This window comes from Cajanus cajan, chromosome 6 (assembly GCF_000230855.2).
Source record: "Cajanus cajan strain Asha chromosome 6, NIPB_CcT2T_4, whole genome shotgun sequence".
NCBI lineage: Eukaryota > Viridiplantae > Streptophyta > Magnoliopsida > Fabales > Fabaceae > Cajanus > Cajanus cajan.
The window spans coordinates 46,496,446-46,515,826 of NC_138522.1; the positions used below are offsets into that span (position 1 = coordinate 46,496,446).

The 19,381-nt window shown below is 37.5% G+C and overlaps 1 protein-coding gene across 4 annotated transcripts; it reads right to left on the minus strand.

Annotated features, from left to right (window-relative positions):
- Nucleotides 1–1,768: 1,768 nt before the first annotated feature.
- Nucleotides 1,769–17,476, minus strand: LOC109811448 (uncharacterized). Of its 4 annotated transcripts, none has more exons than XM_020375205.3 (12): nucleotides 14,899–17,469; nucleotides 14,531–14,767; nucleotides 14,303–14,432; nucleotides 13,862–14,014; nucleotides 13,504–13,739; nucleotides 13,324–13,393; nucleotides 12,686–12,892; nucleotides 12,224–12,456; nucleotides 4,557–4,635; nucleotides 4,257–4,397; nucleotides 2,395–2,710; nucleotides 1,769–2,304 (listed from the first exon to the last, which is right to left on the minus strand). In XM_020375205.3, exons 1-11 carry the CDS (start codon nucleotides 17,265–17,267, stop codon nucleotides 2,510–2,512), a joined length of 4,056 nt encoding a protein of 1,351 aa, XP_020230794.1. In that variant the 5' UTR covers nucleotides 17,268–17,469; the 3' UTR covers nucleotides 1,769–2,304; nucleotides 2,395–2,509. The 4 variants fall into 4 exon arrangements, with proteins under 4 accessions (XP_020230794.1, XP_082933368.1, XP_082933369.1 ...); XM_083077242.1 differs by lacking the exon at nucleotides 1,769–2,304 and adding an exon at nucleotides 3,692–3,800 and having other exon boundaries at nucleotides 2,571–2,710; nucleotides 14,899–17,473; XM_083077243.1 differs by lacking the exons at nucleotides 1,769–2,304; nucleotides 2,395–2,710 and adding an exon at nucleotides 5,182–5,423 and having other exon boundaries at nucleotides 4,381–4,397; nucleotides 14,899–17,476.
- Between the last annotated feature and the right edge of the window lie 1,905 nt (nucleotides 17,477–19,381).

Below are 19,381 nucleotides of genomic sequence, written 5' to 3' on the forward strand. Positions count from 1 at the left end.
ATATTTTTTATATTATTTATTAATATTTCAAAAAACTATCATTAATTCAAGTTTAAAAATTAATATCAATTATTTATTTTTAATATTTTTATATACTTAATATCAAATATAAACTTAAAATTATTTATAATATTATTTTAAAAAATCATAAATATTCATAAATACATATGAATACCCACAAGTATTTATAAAATCCATATATATCGTTAATCCATAAATATCTACTTAACGACTACCTACACATATATGGAACAAGTTCAAGACGAATTTTTATCTGACAATATGGATACAAATACTAGGGGTGAGCAACGGGTGGGTTTGGTCGAGTTCGGGTGAAAAATGTCCAACCCGTTGTAAACCGACTTTGAAAAAATGTGACCCATATCCGACCGACTGAGCTTTCGATTTGAGGCGGTTCGGGTTGAAACAGATTCGAATTTAAGCGGGTGGGTATAATCGGGTTTGAATTTTTTTGTAGACCAATTTATCTTAACAAAGATGAAGCTTAAAACGATAAAAAATATTTTTAAAATAGTGTATAAAAATAGAATGAAGGTGACAATAGATGGTGTAAATAGATTCGTAGTTGAAACATTTACAAACTAAAGAAGCAAAAATAAAAGATAACAAAATTCATAGTTGTTACATGGAAAAGAAATATAAAGTTAGATTACAAAACCATAAGAAATCACAGTCACACAAAATGTACTCAAAATGGAGATAAGAATATGGAAAAGAAAGACAAAGAAAGAAGCAAAAAGATAACTCTAAAAATGGACTAGTGTGTTGAGAAGTTGAATGAGGAAGGAGAAGACAAAATAAATATCTAAGTTATGAGAAAAAGGAAAAAAATAAGTTACAAATTAATGGCTATATTATACTTGAAATAAAGACTTTTAAATTTGGACCATTGTTGTTTAGTTATACAAAAATAATAAAAATTTAAACTTATCTCATTTTCGGTTGAGTTCGATTTTTAGCGGGTTTAAAAATTCAAAACCGAACCCGCCCAATATAACCCGTATAAAATCAAAATTTTAACCCGATTTATCCATAAAACCCGCCCGAACCCACCCAAAAACAATATTTTTTTTCGGGTTTTTCGGGTTCGGTTCGGGTGTCGGTTTAATGCTCCCCCCTAACAAATACCTTACTACTAGTACTACCTGTCCTCACATATCACATTGTTATCCTTACCTCTTATTATTCTCTAACCTAACAATTTTTCATGTTTGAAATATTATAGCTATACTTTTCCTTATAAATTTCTAAAGAATGTTTTTCCCTTCATTTAATTTTATGTAATATTGGATGTTCAATTTATAAATAATCACTAGAAAATCACTAACACTAGAAAATCTTGTTGAAAAATGGGTGATCTATCCTCCCAACTACGTTTTTCTCATTTACAAGATTCAGACCTTGCTTATACAATCCTAACACTCTTTACTATAAGAGTTAATGGCTTTGTTTAAGTAAACATCATTCGTAAACATCTAAGTACGAGAAATTAACTACCTACAAATAACACTTCAATACTCGGGCAAAAGAGGTGTATCCTAAGTCCCATTTGAACCTTTAAGTTATAACCATTTGAACCTACTTCCAAGTACAGTTATGGTCGTGCATATAACTATTTGAACCCAGTGACTGTACACGTGTAAGCACGTGAACACACGTTATTAATGGTGTGGGTGTAGGTTCCTTAATTGTCTAATCATGAAGTAAGCAAATTCTATACAGAATTCAGAGACACATACCCCACTAATAGATATAAAGAATCAATATTTCATAGAATTCTATAAGCTGTTCACTCATTTGGAATCCAAGAGAAAAATTGTTGAGGCCGTTTTCTACTTTGTCAAGGGATATGTAATTTGGGGCGATTAAGAAAATATATTTTCTGTATTTATGACGGGCTTCCTTTTACTTTACTTCGGCAGAAACACTTCCTATCAAGATTCTCAATCCAGATACTGATACATAATAACTACAACAGCACCTGTGACATTCGAGAATGCTAGAAAGCACAACTGCATTGACTCTCTTGTCTGTGTCTGCCGGACTTTGTGCATGAACAATGCTTTTCCCTTCTGAAAAGCTCTTCCAGTAAAAAGCATGTGATTATGGGTAGGTAAAGTATATCATCAATTCCTTGTTTCCATTTACGTTGGTGAAGCATATATATTACTGTTAGTGGGGCCTGTTCTTGCCTCATTTCCCAGGCCTTTAGTCCTTGGCTACTTGAAGGATTACATCACTATTGCTTGCAAAATCTACGTACAATCTTATTTGAGAAATGACCTGGGTAACACCCAAAAATATAATACAATCATGGCCTGAGTAACAACAAAAAAGTAAAATAATATCAGTAAATGCAAGAGCCATAATTACCTGCAGAAGCAGTTTTAAGCCTCCTTTTTCATACCATCATGAAACTTGGGTCCATCAAGAATGAGAAGCCATGTCACTTTTACAGAGCAAAGGAACCTCGATGCTCATGTATCTCTTACCATCGAGAATATGAATGTCCATATGTCTTCCAATGATCCCGTCCATATCGTCTGTTAGAAGTTCTGTCAGAGGGAGATTTATAACCATCAGATGGTTTTCCATACCCATAAACATCCGAAGATCTCCTGCTTGTGCCACCTCTGTTACTGTTCTTAGAAGCTTTCCTTATCTCCTCTTCCAAATCATACTCCGCACGCTAATATCAACGAAAGTAAAAGCTTTTCAGTTTTTATATAAATTACAAAGAATAGACCCTTAATGAAAATGACAGAACTGAACTAATTTTAAAACTTTGAACAACTTCCTACAGAACCAAAGAAGGAAAATGAAAAAAAGAAAACTCTCTGCAGTTATATCATACAAAATTTATGTTTTCCCAACAGATAGAGCCAGTTAGCATGTTTCCCGATTAATGAGGCCAATCATGTGTTACAGACAACATTAAGTATCATAATCACATTTTCGGTACAATATCTAACCAATTAAAAAGGTACCTAGTCCAATACTAACTGAAAAAAGGCCCTCCAATACACCACTAAAGCTTAAAATTATAGGAAACAACAGGAAAAGGTGGAAGTGAGGCGGAATGCTCCATCACTTACTAATGATGAGAAAATTGTTTAAGACATGTTTGCAATATAATGCTGCCTATGAGATTGCATTCCAATTATTTTACTCCTCTTAAACATTTAAGTATCCCACAAGCAGAAATAAGCTCTACATGAGCACAAAAAATACTTCTTCAAAAGATAAACCAAAAACCAAATTCTCTATGGATGACATCCAACAACAGCAATCCATATTACCAACAACGAATATTGAGATTGTTAAAAACTTAAATGAGTCCAATTTTAAATGTAAAACAATTGAAGGTTAAGATAATTGGTATTAGAACCAACACACTGTTAGATAGCTGTTAGTTGCCAATCTGTTAATAATTAGACGTTAGTTGTTTGGTTAAGGTGATATAGTTACAAGAATTGGGGCTAAGGAGAGGCCTAAATGGGAAGGAGTTGAGAAGAGTTAGTCATTTGTGACCAAATTGAGGCCTTCGAACATTGGGAGGTTCACAACCCTGAAGTTCTGCAAGTTAGACACTGTATTAAGGGGATAAATCCCTTAATCTTTCTATTAAAATACCATAATCAAGTTTCTATACCAACCCTAACCATCATACCTTGAAATGGCATTCTTGGCTTATATGTTCATTCGGATTACCATGCAGGTGTCAATAGGGCTTGACCTCTTAGAATCAAGAGTCGAGTATTGGACTATTGGGTATGGTGCTGTTAATTGGAGGAAGATTAGTATGTCAAAATAGTAAGCAAGTTGGAAAACAGGACTACGGCTCATACTCATGTAAAATAATGGACAAAGTCATTACATTACACCCACTCTTTCGTGAGAGGAAAAAAAATATTTTGAAAAAATTAAAAATAATGGGCCATATTAGATCAGAAAATGAGTATAAGTGTAAGTTCATTAAAATATTTGAGGATAACTTGTTAGCTCTGTTTGAAAAAAACTAGCATATAATGTTTGCTCCAGCTTGAAAATATGTGTTTCAAGAAAGAAGTGAACTTGAGCATTTCAGTAGAGCATATTAATGCTAGGAAGGTAGTACAGTGAGCTGTTCGATCATTACTTGTCAACTATCTTTCTCCCACACAGCTCATATTCTCAAACTATAGTTTATAATGCATTCAAATTCATTTACTAGGAAAAAAAATCATGCATATAACCTTGGCTGGGTCTGAAAGCATGGCATATGCTTCTCCAATCATTTTGAAAAGCCTATCTGCATCCTTGTAAACCTCCTGTGAAATTTCCTTCCAAACTCGGCCTTCATCTCCAACTTCACTTCTTGCCAACAACTGACCAGCCTAGATTCAAACCAAAAATAGATAAATAAAGTTTCCTAAGTACAAAAGCATTGAAAAGTGAAAACTAAAAATATGGGTAGCTATAATTTATACCCAAAAGCAAATGAAAAGAACAGTTCTACTATGATCACTATAATGCAGGCACAAAAAGACACAAACCTTGTCTGGATGATGTCTGAGAGCTGCCTTGTGGTATGCCTTCTTGATATCTGTTGCTGTATCAGCTGATTTGATGCCTCTGGTGTTCACATTGTAAAGAATATAATTTAAATTTGGATGCTCTGAATTAGCAACTATCAATCGTAGATAAATGGGGAGTTCAATGCATGATTGTATATTGATACATGTATTAGAATTCAGACAAGGTGAAAATATGGATGCGAACATATTTTCAATTGATCATTGCAAAATAAATAAATTAATAAATGGAAAAGTTGTTCCTGGTGTAACTAGCTACTTTATAGTTGGTCAGTTTTGGAACACTGTATGGATCATATCTATGGACAAAAAAAAACTAGCTACTTTACAATTACATGCATCAATGTATGATAACAAATCTTCTATGAGAAGAAGTTGTAATTGGCGTGATCATGGGATCAGTGATCTTTTGAGCCAATTTTGGCATATGCAGCTGGGTTTTGCAGGTCAGGTTTTGCAACCTGGATTGCAAAGAAATCCTAATATTAGGGTTCCCTCATCCATGCCCTACTCTCTTGCCATCTACCTATTTGCACTCTCAAATCTCTCCTGCTCATTCCTCTTGTTCTTTCTCTCTACTATCTACCTTAAGTTTGCACGTTCTGACTTTGGCCATCTGTCTACTTTGCCTTCTCTGTACATGTTCTGAATTCAGCCACCTGCATTCTGGTCTCTGCATTAGATTCTGATTTCATCCATCTGTGTCTCTGCCTTGTGTGCTGATTTCAGCCATCAGCACTGCATTCTGATCTATCCCAGGGTTTTTGACTTCAGCCATTTGCATCTCTGCCTTGTGTTTCTGATTCCAGCCATTCTGGTCCATCTGTTCTGTGTTTTTAGTATTTTCAGCATTATTATCACTTGTGTGAACTTATGGGTATGATTATATGAATTTTCAATTTATGTTTACAAGTTTAGTTAAATGATGTGATTTAGATGTTATTTTTGTTATGTTTTTCTTTATGCATAAGTATAAGTATAATTTTGCAATTTAGCTAGGATTTTACAATCCTTGTTATAACCTTGCAATTTACAATCATTCACTCTCTTCCAAATCCTAGATAGGATCTCAATTTAAGTTTTGACTCCCAACATTGGTTGACATCAAGTTTTTGGAGCTGCTAATTGTGTACAATGACTAGAGTGAAAAGAATTTCTGACAATAATGACCTAGAAAACCAGTGAAAAGATTTATGTACAGTGTATAGTCAAAGCTGGGTTGTTGATAAAACCCTTCAGCAACTAGATGTGCATCATAATTGTGATGGAACCATTAAGAATTTGGTTCTGTAGAACGCAAAGGTTAATGCCTAAAGGGAATAAAGGACCACATATAATGGTGGTTGAAAACTGTTCAAACATGATGCAAATCATTTCAGGACCCTCATCTTTACAGGTCCATCTTAGATGCATTGAACTATGATACCAAGAACAAGGCCTGTCAAATCCTATCACAAAATCACTTGAGGAACATAGAAAAGTGCTTAAATACCAAGATACCCTAAGCATACCATTTCTCACAGCCTACTTCTCCAACCAGGCAATTTATTGAATCGTTTCTCTTTAATTTTTGTGATGCTCACCCTAATCATAGTAAGTGCACCTCAGGCTCCTGCATCTATCTTGGTCCTAATTGCATTTCTTGGTGGCCCAAATAAGAACCTCTATTGACCAGGTCCAATATGGAATCTGAGTACTGGTGCCTGGCCACCACTGCAGCTTAGATGTTTTGGATTTGAATACTCCTTTGCTTCAAAATTTTCAAGTTCAAGCATTAAGCCCTGTTATTTTGTGTGACAATCTCAGCCCTGTTTGCCTTTCCCACAACCCAGTTTTCCATCCATAATCAAAAACTAGGAATTGAATCTATTCTTTGTTCAGGAAAAGGCCATTGACAAGAGCCTCGCTGTTTGTCACATACCCGCTCAAGATCAGATGGCTGATGCTCTAAGGCTCTTTCAGCCCACAGGTTCCATGAGATGTGTGACATACTCAGGGTCTTGGATTAGTTTCCCCTGCTCCATCCTCCCCGGATTTGAGGGGTGAATATTATTAGAGACAGTAACTACATTCTGAGAGTAAATACAGCTACCATTGAAAGTTTCTCTTTCATGCTGACTCAGCTTGCTGTTTCTACAGCTGTTCGATCATTAGAACTTCAGTTAGTTTCAGTTTAGTTAGCTGTCAACAGTCTAATTATAAATGTATCATACATACTCTCATCATGTAAACTTAGTTCTTTCAGTTACAATTCTAATAACAGAATTCAACAACTTCAGTTTCTCTCAAGACACCATCGTAATTCTGAGGCTTTAGGAATAGAAGGAAGAGAGATAAAAGAGAATGAAACAATGAAATGACATTAACTGAGATGTATTACGATGATATGTAATGTTCATAAAACCTAGAGCACCAACCCTTATTAAGAAATCAAAATCCTAACTAATTAAGAAAATATATAATGATAAAACAAGGAAATATGGTACTGGTAGCCAATTCTAGGAGACGAAGAAAGAGGAAAATTAATCCTAGATGATAATGTAAGATATTCTGATATAATAAGATATTTTCATATATTCAAACATTTTTCATCTAGTTTCTCTCATTTTTTCTCATACTCTCTTGCATAATATTGGTATCATGTAGAGAGAAAATGTTGCACACAAATTGGATTTATGTGCTGCACTTGCATCCTCCAGATATTGATTGCATCAATGTTGAAAAAGTCCATCTTTAACACAACCACAAGCCAGCCATTACCACCATTTCTGCGTAAAGACTGGGAGTTGAAAGATTTGGAATATACTGGCATAGTATTGTTAGGAAACATTCTATGGTGAGGGTGCATATGAGGAAGAATTGTAGGGGATCAGAACCCCAAGTGGGCAGGGAATTAGCATAATGGGGGGTACCTAACTGCCAGTGTAAACATTGTTGAGAGTAATGGTGAATGGAGAGAACATATTCCTTGTGTATTGCAAAGCACAAGATGTGTTTAAATACAAAGTAGTGGGCCTAGGCCCATAAGATAAAAACTATAAGATAAAATTATATCTAACACTCCCCCTCAAGCTGGTGTATATAGATCATATGCACCAAGCTTGTTACAAATATAATCAATCCTAGGACCCCGTAATGATTTGGTGAAGACATCTGCCAACTGATCAGTAGAGTTAACAAACTGAGTAGTAATGTCCCCAGATAAAATCTTCTCACGAATGAAGTGACAATCTATCTCAATGTGTTTGGTCCTCTCGTGAAATACTGGATTTGAGGCAATATGAAGGGCAGCTTGGTTATCACATATGAGAGTCATCTGTGTAACTTCGCCAAATCTCAATTCTTTAAGCAACTGTTTGAGCCAAATAAGCTCACACGTAGCAGAGGCCATGGCACGGTATTCTGCTTCTGCACTAGATCTTGCCACTACATTCTGCTTCTTACTTTTCCACGAAATCAAGTTATCGCCAATAAAGACACAATAACCTGAGGTGGATCTCCTGTCAGAGGGAGAGCCTGCCCAATCTGCATCTGAGTATCCCACAACTTGGGTATGATTGTTGTAGCCATATAATAAACCTTTTCCTGGAGCACCTTTGATATACTTCAGAATGCGGATGACTGCATTCCAATGTCCTGCACATGGAGAATTGAGAAATTGACTCACCACACTAACCGCAAAAGAGATGTCAGGACGAGTTACTGTGAGATAATTCAATTTTCCAACCAGTCTTCTGTATCTCTCGGGATCTGAGAAAGGCTCCCCCTGACTCGGTAGAAGTTTGGTATTAGGATCCATAGGTGTATCAACGGGCTTGGAATTCATTAGCCCAGTTTCCTCTAAAATATCCAATGCATACTTTCTTTGAGATATTACAATTCCATCTGTAGATTGCGCTACCTCAATCCCCAAGAAATACCGAAGTTTACCAAGGTCTTTTGTCTGAAAGTGATGGCAAAGATGTTGTTTTATCTGAGAAATGCCATGATGATCACTACCGGTAAGAACAATATCATCAACATACACTATCAAGTAGATACACCCAGCAGGGGAATGTTGATAAAATACCGAATGATCAGCTTCGCTTCGAGTCATACCAAACTGTTGGACTACAGTACTGAATCTACCAAACCATGCCCTTGGAGACTGCTTAAGACCATAAAGTGATTTGCGGAGACGACATACCAAACCGGAAGACTCCCCCTGAGCAACAAACCCAGGAGGTTGCTCCATATAAATTTCCTCAAGCAAATCCCCATGAAGAAAGGCATTTTTAACATCCAGTTGATAGAGAGGCCAACGACGAAGAGCAGCCATGGCTAAGAATAATCTGACAGAGGTCATCTTAGCAACAGGGGAGAAAGTGTCACCATAGTCTAATCCAAAAATTTGAGTATAACCTTTGGCGACCAAACGAGCTTTGAGTCGATCAATGATGCCATCAGGACCAACCTTGACTGTGAAGATCCATCGACATCCAACCACAGACTTCCCAGGAGGCAAAGAAACAAGATCCCAAGTACCATTGTTCTGAAGAGCACACAGTTCATCAAGCATGGCTTGTCTCCAACCAGGGTGGGCCAAGGCATCACCTACATTTTTAGGAATAGACACAGAGGAAAGAGAAGAGAGACAAGTATATTGGGAGGGGGATAACCGGTGATAACTCAGAGTAATATAATGAGGGGAAGGATTACGAGTAGAACGATTACCTTTCCGGAGGGCAATAGGGAGGTCAGACTCAAGTGGTGGGGCCGGAAGAGACGAAGGAGGTGGCACCGAAGTAGAGTCGGGTGGGAGTCCAATGGGAAGGCTAGAGCGTTGCCGACGATGATAAACTTGAAGTGGAGGCGGAGGCGGAGGTGGGGGGTCGGGTGACATAGCAGACACAGGAGGAGTATCAAAAATAAGAGATAAGGGTGAAGGGGCAATGACAGGTGTAGGAGAAGAGGAAGAAGATGAAAAGTAGAGGGAAGACTCAAGAAAGGTGACATCAACTGAAATTAAGTAGCGACGGAGGGTGAGAAACATTTATACCCTTTTTGAGACCTAGGATACCCTAAAAAGACACATTTGTGAGACCGAGCGGATAGTTTGTCAAGACCAGGACTGTGATTATGAACAAAACATGTAGATCCAAAGACGCGAGGTGGTAGAGGGTGGAGAGGTTGAGTGGGAAATAAAATAGAGTGAGGTATTTGGTTGTTGAGGACAGTAGATGGCATTCGATTGATGAGGTAGCAAGCAGTGAGGATAGCATCGCCCCAAAAAGGTTGAGGAACGTTACCATGAAGTAAGAGGGTGCGAGTGGTCTCAATTAGGTGTCTATTTTTACGCTCAGCCACCCCATTTTGTTGAGGGGTATATGCACAAGAAGTCTGATGAAGAATGCCATGGGAAGCCATGAAGGCTTTAAAGGAGTGAGAGGTATTCACGAGCATTATCACTACGAAAAGTACGAATAGAAACACCAAATTGAGTTTGAATTTCATTATAAAAGGATTGAAATATGGAAAATAATTCGGAACGAGATTTCATTAAAAATAACCAAGTACATCGAGAGTAATCATCAATAAAAGTGACAAAATACTGAAATCCTAAAGTGGACTTGACCCGACTCGGCCCCCAAATATCAGAATGAACTAAAGCAAAAGGAGACAACGCTCGGTTGGGGACACTCGGAGAAAAAGAACTACGACTATGTTTGCCTAATTGACACGACTCACACGAAAAATGAGACAACTTAGACAGACGTGGTACAAGTTGTTGAAGCTTGGTAAGGCTAGGATGACCTAATTGAGCATGGATGAGGGAAGGGGAATCTGCCACCAAACCAACAGGAGCAGAGGTGCGTAGGTGATAAAGGCCATGAGACTCACATCCGGTGCCAATCATCCGTCCCGAACTCCGGTCCTGTAAGAAAACAGAATCTTTAGTAAAAGAGATAAGACAATCAAGAGAGCGAGTAAGACGACTAAGGGATAATAGATTAAAGGGAGACTCTGGGACATAAAGGACACGAAAAATTTGCTTTAAGGAGGGATGAATAGTCGACTTAAGGACACTACAAATTTGAGCGTCAATTTTCAACCAACGAGGACGATCCTTCTCATCCAGAGAAGCAGCTATTTGGGTAAGGTGAGCAACATAATCCTGTCCCTTAAGCCAAAGTTTGATATCCGAAGCCCAAGTATCATAATTGGTACCATCTAACTTGTCAATGGAAAGAGGGACATTGACATAATTGGTGAAAATAGCAGAGTCAGGCTGATCAGCGGAAGAGGAAGCCATAGATGCTGTAACAGGAGAGAGAAACAGCAACAGGAGAGAGAAAAACGGCCCGAGAAGGAAGAGATCCGGGACAAACGATGGCCGATCACAAAACAAATCACAGATCTGGGTAGAGGGGGTCTGGGCGAGTCCGGCGCCGGTGATCGCCGCCGGAAAAGTCGCCGGACGCGCCGCCACGCGCAGCGGCCGACGGAGAGGAGAGAGAAACTGCGCGAGCACGGAACCGGCGCGTGGGGGCGCGTGCGGCCTCTGTTTGCCGCGCGACTAGTGGCGTTGGGTTCGCCGGAGGAAGGCGAGTTGGGTGGGGGGGGTAGCTGGAAAACGGAATGAGACACGTTCTCCGGGCACCGATGAACAGTGGGTCCACCGGGAGGTCAAGGATTAGGCTCTAGATACCATGTTGAGAGTAATGGTGAATGGAGAGAACATATTCCTTGTGTATTGCAAAGCACAAGATGTGTTTAAATACAAAGTAGTGGGCCTAGGCCCATAAGATAAAAACTATAAGATAAAAACTATAAGATAAAATTATATCTAACAAACATAATTGGGAAAATTGGAGAGAAATGCTTTAAAATGAGAGCAGAGTAGTAGCGACGGGTAGTGAAGACAGCAGCGACTAATGAGTGTATAGGAGATAAAGGCATCTCAAATACCTGTTATTTTGTGTTGCATTTTGTTGTAATACAACTATATTGTTGTTGATATCAGTGGTTAAAGTGGAATGTTACAGTACCTACACAATTTTTTCTAGTGATATGATCCAGTTTCTATCACATTAGTATCAATGTCCAGTGAGGGTTGGCTCAATTGGAAGGATAGAACTGTGTCAATGCAACTGTCTTGGGTTTTTATTATGCTACTGGTCCTTCATTTATAGGTTTTCCCTAAGCATCACAGTAAACCTTTACTGAGGCTTGTGGCACACTTCGACGTAGCAATGGAGCAGCATTCCCTCCTAAACATTGTACCAACAATGAAAACACCAACATCCAGCTTAAGGGAGAGTTTTACTTGAATGAATGGGCATATCTTAGTCATTTTGTATATCCCCAAGTAAACTAAATTATTAATTTAATATGCGTAAAATTATGCAAACAACCTAATTTGAAATTACAACTACTCAGAAAACTTCTTATTTTTTTCTCATCCTTCTAACTTTGAGAGTCACAAAGTGCTGCCCTCCACCAAGGTTCTCATGTATGCCTGTCATATAGAGCACTCAAACAGGTGGTTCACATACATTCATTTTCAGAGATTTTTACCACCAAAATTCATTTAAGTTATGCTGGAAAAAATTTGGGACAGGTAATCCCCCATTGAATAAAGAACTTACAAAATGAGGTAAATATCCAAGGGTGTTCCCTTTTTGGCTTGATCTTCCACCGAGAGTAGACGTTGATGAGCTTGCCTCAATTCTTTCACCCCATTTGATCCACTGGGTGAGTCAGACTGTTTAGCTCTTTCATTGGATTGAGTTTCAAGAACAGCTATAAGTCTCTTGAGATCACAAGCTGCTTGTTCATAATCTCTAACCATCTCATGTAAGGTGGCTCTTCTTGAAATTGCCTGCAAAATGAGATCAATGAGATTCACAATCCCCACCTTGGCAGATTAGAGTCCAACAGAAAAAGATAAAAAAAAATGATATTGCATAAAACTGAGTAATTCAAATGAAGGTTCTTCCTGTACTCCATATAATTCCTTGTATTTTAATAAGTTAAGCTAGCACCTAGGAAGAAAATTCAAATATGCACTCATTATTTCACCTAATTGAAGGGACTTTAGAAAAGCATACCTTTGCATAATTTCCATCAAGGGCAATAGCCACACTGCAGTCTGCAATGGCATCAGCAATTTGGCCCAAAGCTTGATGAGCTGCAGCACGGTTGCAGAAACATATTGCTACAAAAGGACGTGATTTAATATTGCATGATAAAGCGGCAGTGTAATTCTCTACAGCATCCGCGTACTTTCCCAATTTAAAGTTTTCATTTCCTGCCCTCTGTGGTTAAGAAGAATAATTATGATCAATGACATTAATAGGCATAATACCAGCAGTTACCTGGAAATGATACTACACTACAAATCTGAAAAGTTTTCAAATAAAGAATAAGAAGCTAGCCTACTTATTCTCTTGTATAAAAACCTGAATTAAACAGGACTCAAGAATTAACAATATTATATTGGTCATTAATAATTTCAAAAAGGACACTGAAAGAATTATTTCCATCTTTCCAGTGGTAAAAAGAATTTTCCATCAGAGAACTACTATTACTTCATTAGATGCTTTTCTTATGTTGTATCCATGCTTTCTAGCTCATGGGTCATAGATTAATTCTTACATGGAATACTGGGCAACTAAAACCTGAGATATCAAGATATCGGCATTTGGCTTCAGGCACTAATTTAGGAAGGAGGGCATCTTGAAATTACCTTGTGGTCTAGAAGTTCTCGTATTGTAGAAGCCAATGACAGAAAATCTTCAATGTTATCAATCACACTCCTACACAATAGAAATGATCATAAGGCATCCCAAGCTTTTGAAAAAAGAAAATATATCTCGATTGAAATGGCAAATGAAAAATTAGCCTGCTCAGTAAAAAATTGAATTACTTGTTAGCAACAGACACGGTGTGCTGTAATTTCTCAAGAATATTAAGTGATGCTTCAAGCCTTCCCAAATGAAAGTAACACTTGGCTATCAATGACAACCTCCAAAATTTTACACTTGAGTAACTATCACATAAGGAATTATTGGAATTTTCTGCACTGTTTGCCAAGACAAAATTCTTTTCTGCAAGATGCTGACTCTGTTCACAAAGTTGAATTGCTGCATCATACTTTTGTAGCTGCAAGACATTACAATAAATAAATAGCACTTTTATTATCCACAATACGAAATAATTCAACAAAATAACAGAATAAGAACGCAATAAAGATGAGGGGAGCAAATAATTGTAGTAGAAAATACCAAACACAGAGCCTCTGCTTTCATTTGCAGTAATTTTTCTGAGTATAAACTTATTGACAATGCCTTAGAAACTAGTTCTAAAGCAGTAACAGCTGCATCAGAAGTCCTCTCTTTTAAAAGTCCAGAAGCATTATTTATACACTTGACCACTTCCTGTTAATATGGAGTAAAACTTATTAGACATCTTATAAAAGCATGCACACCTCAAGTGTGAACAAAGATAGAATAGCAGAAATGAAGATTATTTGCTTATTGAAAAACTAATAGCTAAGGTAGTAATAAACTAATAATAACTGATAGTAATATAAAGCTGATAATATTATTGATACAAAGTTTCCAGAAGAAGAAACAATGGTTAACACACAAATTGACAGTGAATAAAAAAATGCATCAAGATAAAATTATCAAGTTCTGTCCACATAAAAGAAATCGTTGAAATACCTGAGCCTTCTGTAAACCTTCAGCTGCTTCTACTATAACCCTCCGATCCAAACAAACAACACTAACTGATTCCATGCACTTATTAAAATACTGCTGAGCATTTTCTACTTCCCCTAACAAAAGGTGACAACTGGAGAGGAAAATCATTTCATTACTTGAGGGGGAGGAAAACAAAATACTTCTATATTTTGTGATTTAAAAGAATGCAATTACAAACAAAGTCCTTACTTAGCAGTTCTCATCTGTGCTTTAAGAAAGGTGGGGTCCAGAGCAGTAGCCATCATGCAATCCTCTAGAGCTTCTCTAATCTTTCCAAGACTCATCCGTGTTGCTGCACGGTTACTATAACACAGCAAAAGAGGCTTAACACAGCATGACCTTTCACTTGAAGGGACAGAATCTATTCCTTGTGTGTAGAAGTCCTCAGCTTTTGAAAGATTCCCATCTTTATAGGCCTGGTTCCCCCTAAATATTTCACATACAAATAAAGAATATAAATCAACACAACACAAATCAAAACACTAATTAATATATATATATATATATATATATATATATATATATATATAATTGCGTGTCTCTTTTATGGTCAGCACCTTTGTCTCCACTTGTCACAGGCTGCTGGAATTGTATCTGATGATGCAACATCCCCTTCCTTGAATTGGTGATTTATCTGAGACTTATCCCTCACATCAGAATGTGATGACATGTTGGCAGCGGTATGTGGTGAAAATTGTACAGAAGATACAAACTTTCCATTCACAGGAGGAGAGATGACAAAAGAGTTGCACCCTATTTTCCTCCTAAATTTCTTCTGTTTACGCTTTAATAATGATGGAGTACGCTCAACAGTTGATGATGCTGCAGAAAATGCAAAATCTTTCCCCTTTGAATCATTCACACCATGAACAAAACGAAATATATCATCCTTTTGCTTTTCAGAGTTTGAGGTGAAGTCAACCCCAGCATCTTCTGAAGCACCTGCTACACTGCTACAGCAGAATTGATTGCCTTTCAAATTAGGCCATACTTCAGGACCAGAAGAATGAAAATCATCCACAGAAGAACTTCTATTACGTGACAATAACTCATTATTGTCAGGATCTCCAAACCTTCGATCAGTTGTACTGATATCTTCTCTCCCCACAGCAGGCAAGTTTTCATCTTTGTAATTGGTAGGAATTGTTGATTGCAGATCATTTAATTCTTCTGAAGCTTTTGCATCTTGATCACTTGCTGTTGTTTCCTGATAGGGTGAAAAATCCATGGGTGAGTGAACAGCAGAATCGGGGGATTTGAGTGAACCATTTTCCTTTGACAAATGATCTAGCCCTGTCTGTTTCTTGTTTAAGGAATGCGGCTTCAATTTTCGCCTCATACATTTTGATCCTTTTTCTTTACAAGATCGGCCCTTTTGTGTGGACTCAATTCTTTTATTTAACTTAGGAAATAAGTTGTCTTTGAAACAAGAAGGATCCCATGTTGGGGGTTTGAAGTCCGCAAATGACTCTTTGGAAGGCTCTGGAGTACTTGCAAAACAATTATCACCCTTATCTTTATCTGCACTCGAGGAATGGCCCATGGAAGCATAATGATTTGGATGGGAGTCATGACCAACTGATGAGAAAGAAAATGATGATGCAGCTGCATTCACTTTCGAATCTTCAGACACATTACATTCTGGAATTTTGCCACACTGGACATCTCTGACACCTTCCTGACTAGTGGATGGCTTAGAGCAATGTATTCCTTCAGAACCACAGGCAATACCACAAGAGGTCCCATTTTGAACACCATTTAATCCACCTGCTTTCACAAATTGCCCACCAATATTCTCAAAAGCAGCATGAGCACAAGACTGCTGACCATCAACACCAGCTCCTGAACTAACACTAGAATGGCCAAAAACCTTGCCACTTCCTCCAAACACAAAACCAGCGCAACCATTTGCATGCAAATTCGTTGAATTTCTAGTGCCATCAGCACCCTCGGAATGTTTGATGTTCAGTTTCTCCATTTCATCCGATAAACTACATGCTGGAATGTCACTATAAGTAGCAGAAATACCATTATTACTCCCATATCGACTCTTACACTTATCACCAGTACCCAAATGCCCAATCCGATCAGCACCTGTTTCACAATTACCATTCATTCCCATCTTGACACTAAAAGCACCCATTCCATGATCCGAATTCCGCACACAACCAACAGGCTCCGGCTTCTCCACATTACCACTTGGCTCTCTATCACTACGGCTGCCACCAAAACAATCATGCTTTCCAAACTCAAATTCAGCCTCCCTCTCCCCACCCAAATTCCCCACACCCACACTAGACTTTCCCTTTTCAGTACTTGAACCAGAATCCAAATTGTTTCTACAAGCACTAAAAACAAAAACCCTACTACTATTCAACTCCACCTCCGAATTTGACATCACCTTCCTTTCCTCACCAGAAACCGTCTCTGTAACATTCCCACCGTTCCTTTTCAATTCCGCATCACTCCGTTTAGCACTAAACACAAATTCCACGCCACCACTCTTCCTAAACTCCTTCTCTTTTTCACTCGGTCTCGGTCCCTGCTCGGAATTCAAATCCCTAGCAGAACCAGAATCGCCCTTCCCAGCGCCAAACACAAAAACATCGTTACGATCGGAACCACTATCCACTCCACTAACATTTCCGGTTACCTGATCGGAGCGAAACGGATTGAAGCCGGAGCCGACGACGCCGTCGTCGACGGCGGTGGACGTTCTGCCGCGGGACCTGGCTTGCTGCGACGCGGACTGCTTCCTGAGCTTCGCGAGCCTCGGCCTGGACCTGGCGCGCGCGGCGGAGGCGGCGGCGGCGGCGGAAGAAGAGTTCAGGCAGTCGGCATTGAAGTGGAGGAACGGAGAATGCGGCGGCGCGTCGGAGGAGGAGTTGATCGGAGATCGTAGATGCACCGCCGCGGGCGACGACATTGCCGTGCGGAGAGGAGTAGGGTTTTGAAATTGTTGGTTGGACGTGTTTGAGATAATACTGTTATATTTATTCTTTAAGATATATGATTAGATTTAATAAACTGACATAAATGTAAATAACTGTGTAGTGAATAGCGTGACGACTTTGGGATGGAAGGTTGGGAGCGTCAAGCAGTGTGGGGCCTAACAAAACATTAGTACATTGAAATTTGGGGTGCCGTCTTGCTTCTACAATAAGACTCGTGCTATTTATTTTACTTCTTTAAAGTTTGTTCGTAAGAAAGGGACCGCAACAAATTGCCATGGGGTCATGGGGATATTTTTTTTAAAATGCAAAATATGTTCTTTATCATTTCATGTTCTCCTTTCACCTTAGTTAAGGCAGAAAAAGGTCATCCTTTAGCAGCTTAAATTTGATATACAACAAAATTATTAAGCTTGAATTTTGATTATTTTATTTTAGATAATTACATTATTGGTATATTGTTTATAATTAACTTTTGTCATAAAATTTGACTAATTATTTTTATTAAAAATATTTCTTTCAACCACAATTTTTTATATACATAAAATTCAAGCTAAAATTTTGTTTAAGAAAATTGAGTCAAATATTACTGAGTTTTACTATTTAATTATTATAGGATTTTTTTATTAAGATTTGATATGAGTTGTTTAAAAATTCAATATTGTCTTAAAATAATAGCCTACAAGTATCATCATCATACTTTAGAAAAAGTTAAATAAAATAATATTATAAGTTCACTTGATATAATTTTTCGGTCACTTAATATATACACATACAACCATTCACCAAAATATATCTAATCAAAAAAGACAATGGTGTGTATATAAATTTATATTCATCATTTTATTCAAATGATATAAGACTTTAACTGTATCTTAACAGTCTCTCTAATTTATGATTTTCTAAATCTTTAATTGATTTAACTTGCTTACCAAACTAGTCTTGTAGATTAAATATTTTATGATGTTACCAAACTTCTTATGACTTTTGGGTGGACTTATGCTAGTAGAATAAACTACTATTTGTTGAAGATTTTCTGTGAGGAGTTGATGCTAATGGCAAAAAGTTTCATACAATGGCATGACATGCTTGTATGCTAGAGGTAGAAAGAGGTCTTGGTATTTGAAATTCTTGACATATGAATTCATTATTTTATGATGAAGAACTGTTGGAATATTTTTTCCTAACCTAATAAATTGTGGGTCTGAGTTCAAAAAGCTAAATACAAGTGTGGTAATTCTTTTTTGCTATATTTTGTTGTTAAATCCCTAGCTTCAATTTGTTTAACATGGTGTTTGTAGTGTATGGAGTTTAGTAAAGCACAAATTAATATAGAAGGTAGGTGGCAATTCTTAGATTTTGTTCTGGTTGGATTATTGGCTCCTAAAATTTATAGCCATTGTTGATGTTGCTACATGTTTTATTCCAATAGGGGATTGTGTAAAATGTCTCAAACTATGTTGATTCTAATGGAGAGTAGCACTTGTAGTTTATAAAGCACCTTCTACCTACTATAGTATAAAATCTAATCATTATGCCCTCTACTTTGCATGAAGAGTCAGATTGTTTTGCATGGAACACGTCCTTAAACGATGTCTTCAATATGAAAAACACATCTGATATCATTCATACTCCATCTAATACAATCCCTCACCACATGTTTTCACCACATATGGGATTGGAAAGGGCCACAATTTATTAAAACTTTTTTGTGATTAGTAGTTCAGTCCAACTTGCTAACTAATTGCACCAAATTTAAAAGTCAAGTCCAAGTCTCCCACATGCCCTATCAACTTAACAAAAGATGAAACGTTGATGCACTATATGCATTATTGTTCTTAAGTTTCTAGTTTGTGGCTTGAGTTGTTTGATAGCTTATTTAACCAACTTTTTTTAATATGGATGGAAGTAAATGAATAATGTTTAACCAACGATATGTGTCGCCAACCATGGCAAATTGGGGATTTTTTTTTGTTGTAGCCTTGGATTCACTTTGGCATGTGCATAATAAAGTGGTTTTCCAACATGATAGGTTTGATAAAAATTGTGTGATGAATGAAATACGAGCTTGTGTTTTTGAAATCTTTAA

Bases quoted from the DNA above. Each gene is read 5' to 3' on its own strand.
- LOC109811448 (XM_020375205.3), bottom strand. From the start codon at position 17,267: ATGTCGTCGCCCGCGGCGGTGCATCTACGATCTCCGATCAACTCCTCC. The intron at 14,768-14,898 runs GTGCTGACCATA...TGAAATATTTAG, and splicing joins TGTGACAAGTGGAGACAAAG to GGGGAACCAGGCCTATAAAG. The intron at 2,711-4,256 runs GTTATATGCATG...CGTTGATATTAG, and splicing joins TGCTTTCAGACCCAGCCAAG to CGTGCGGAGTATGATTTGGA.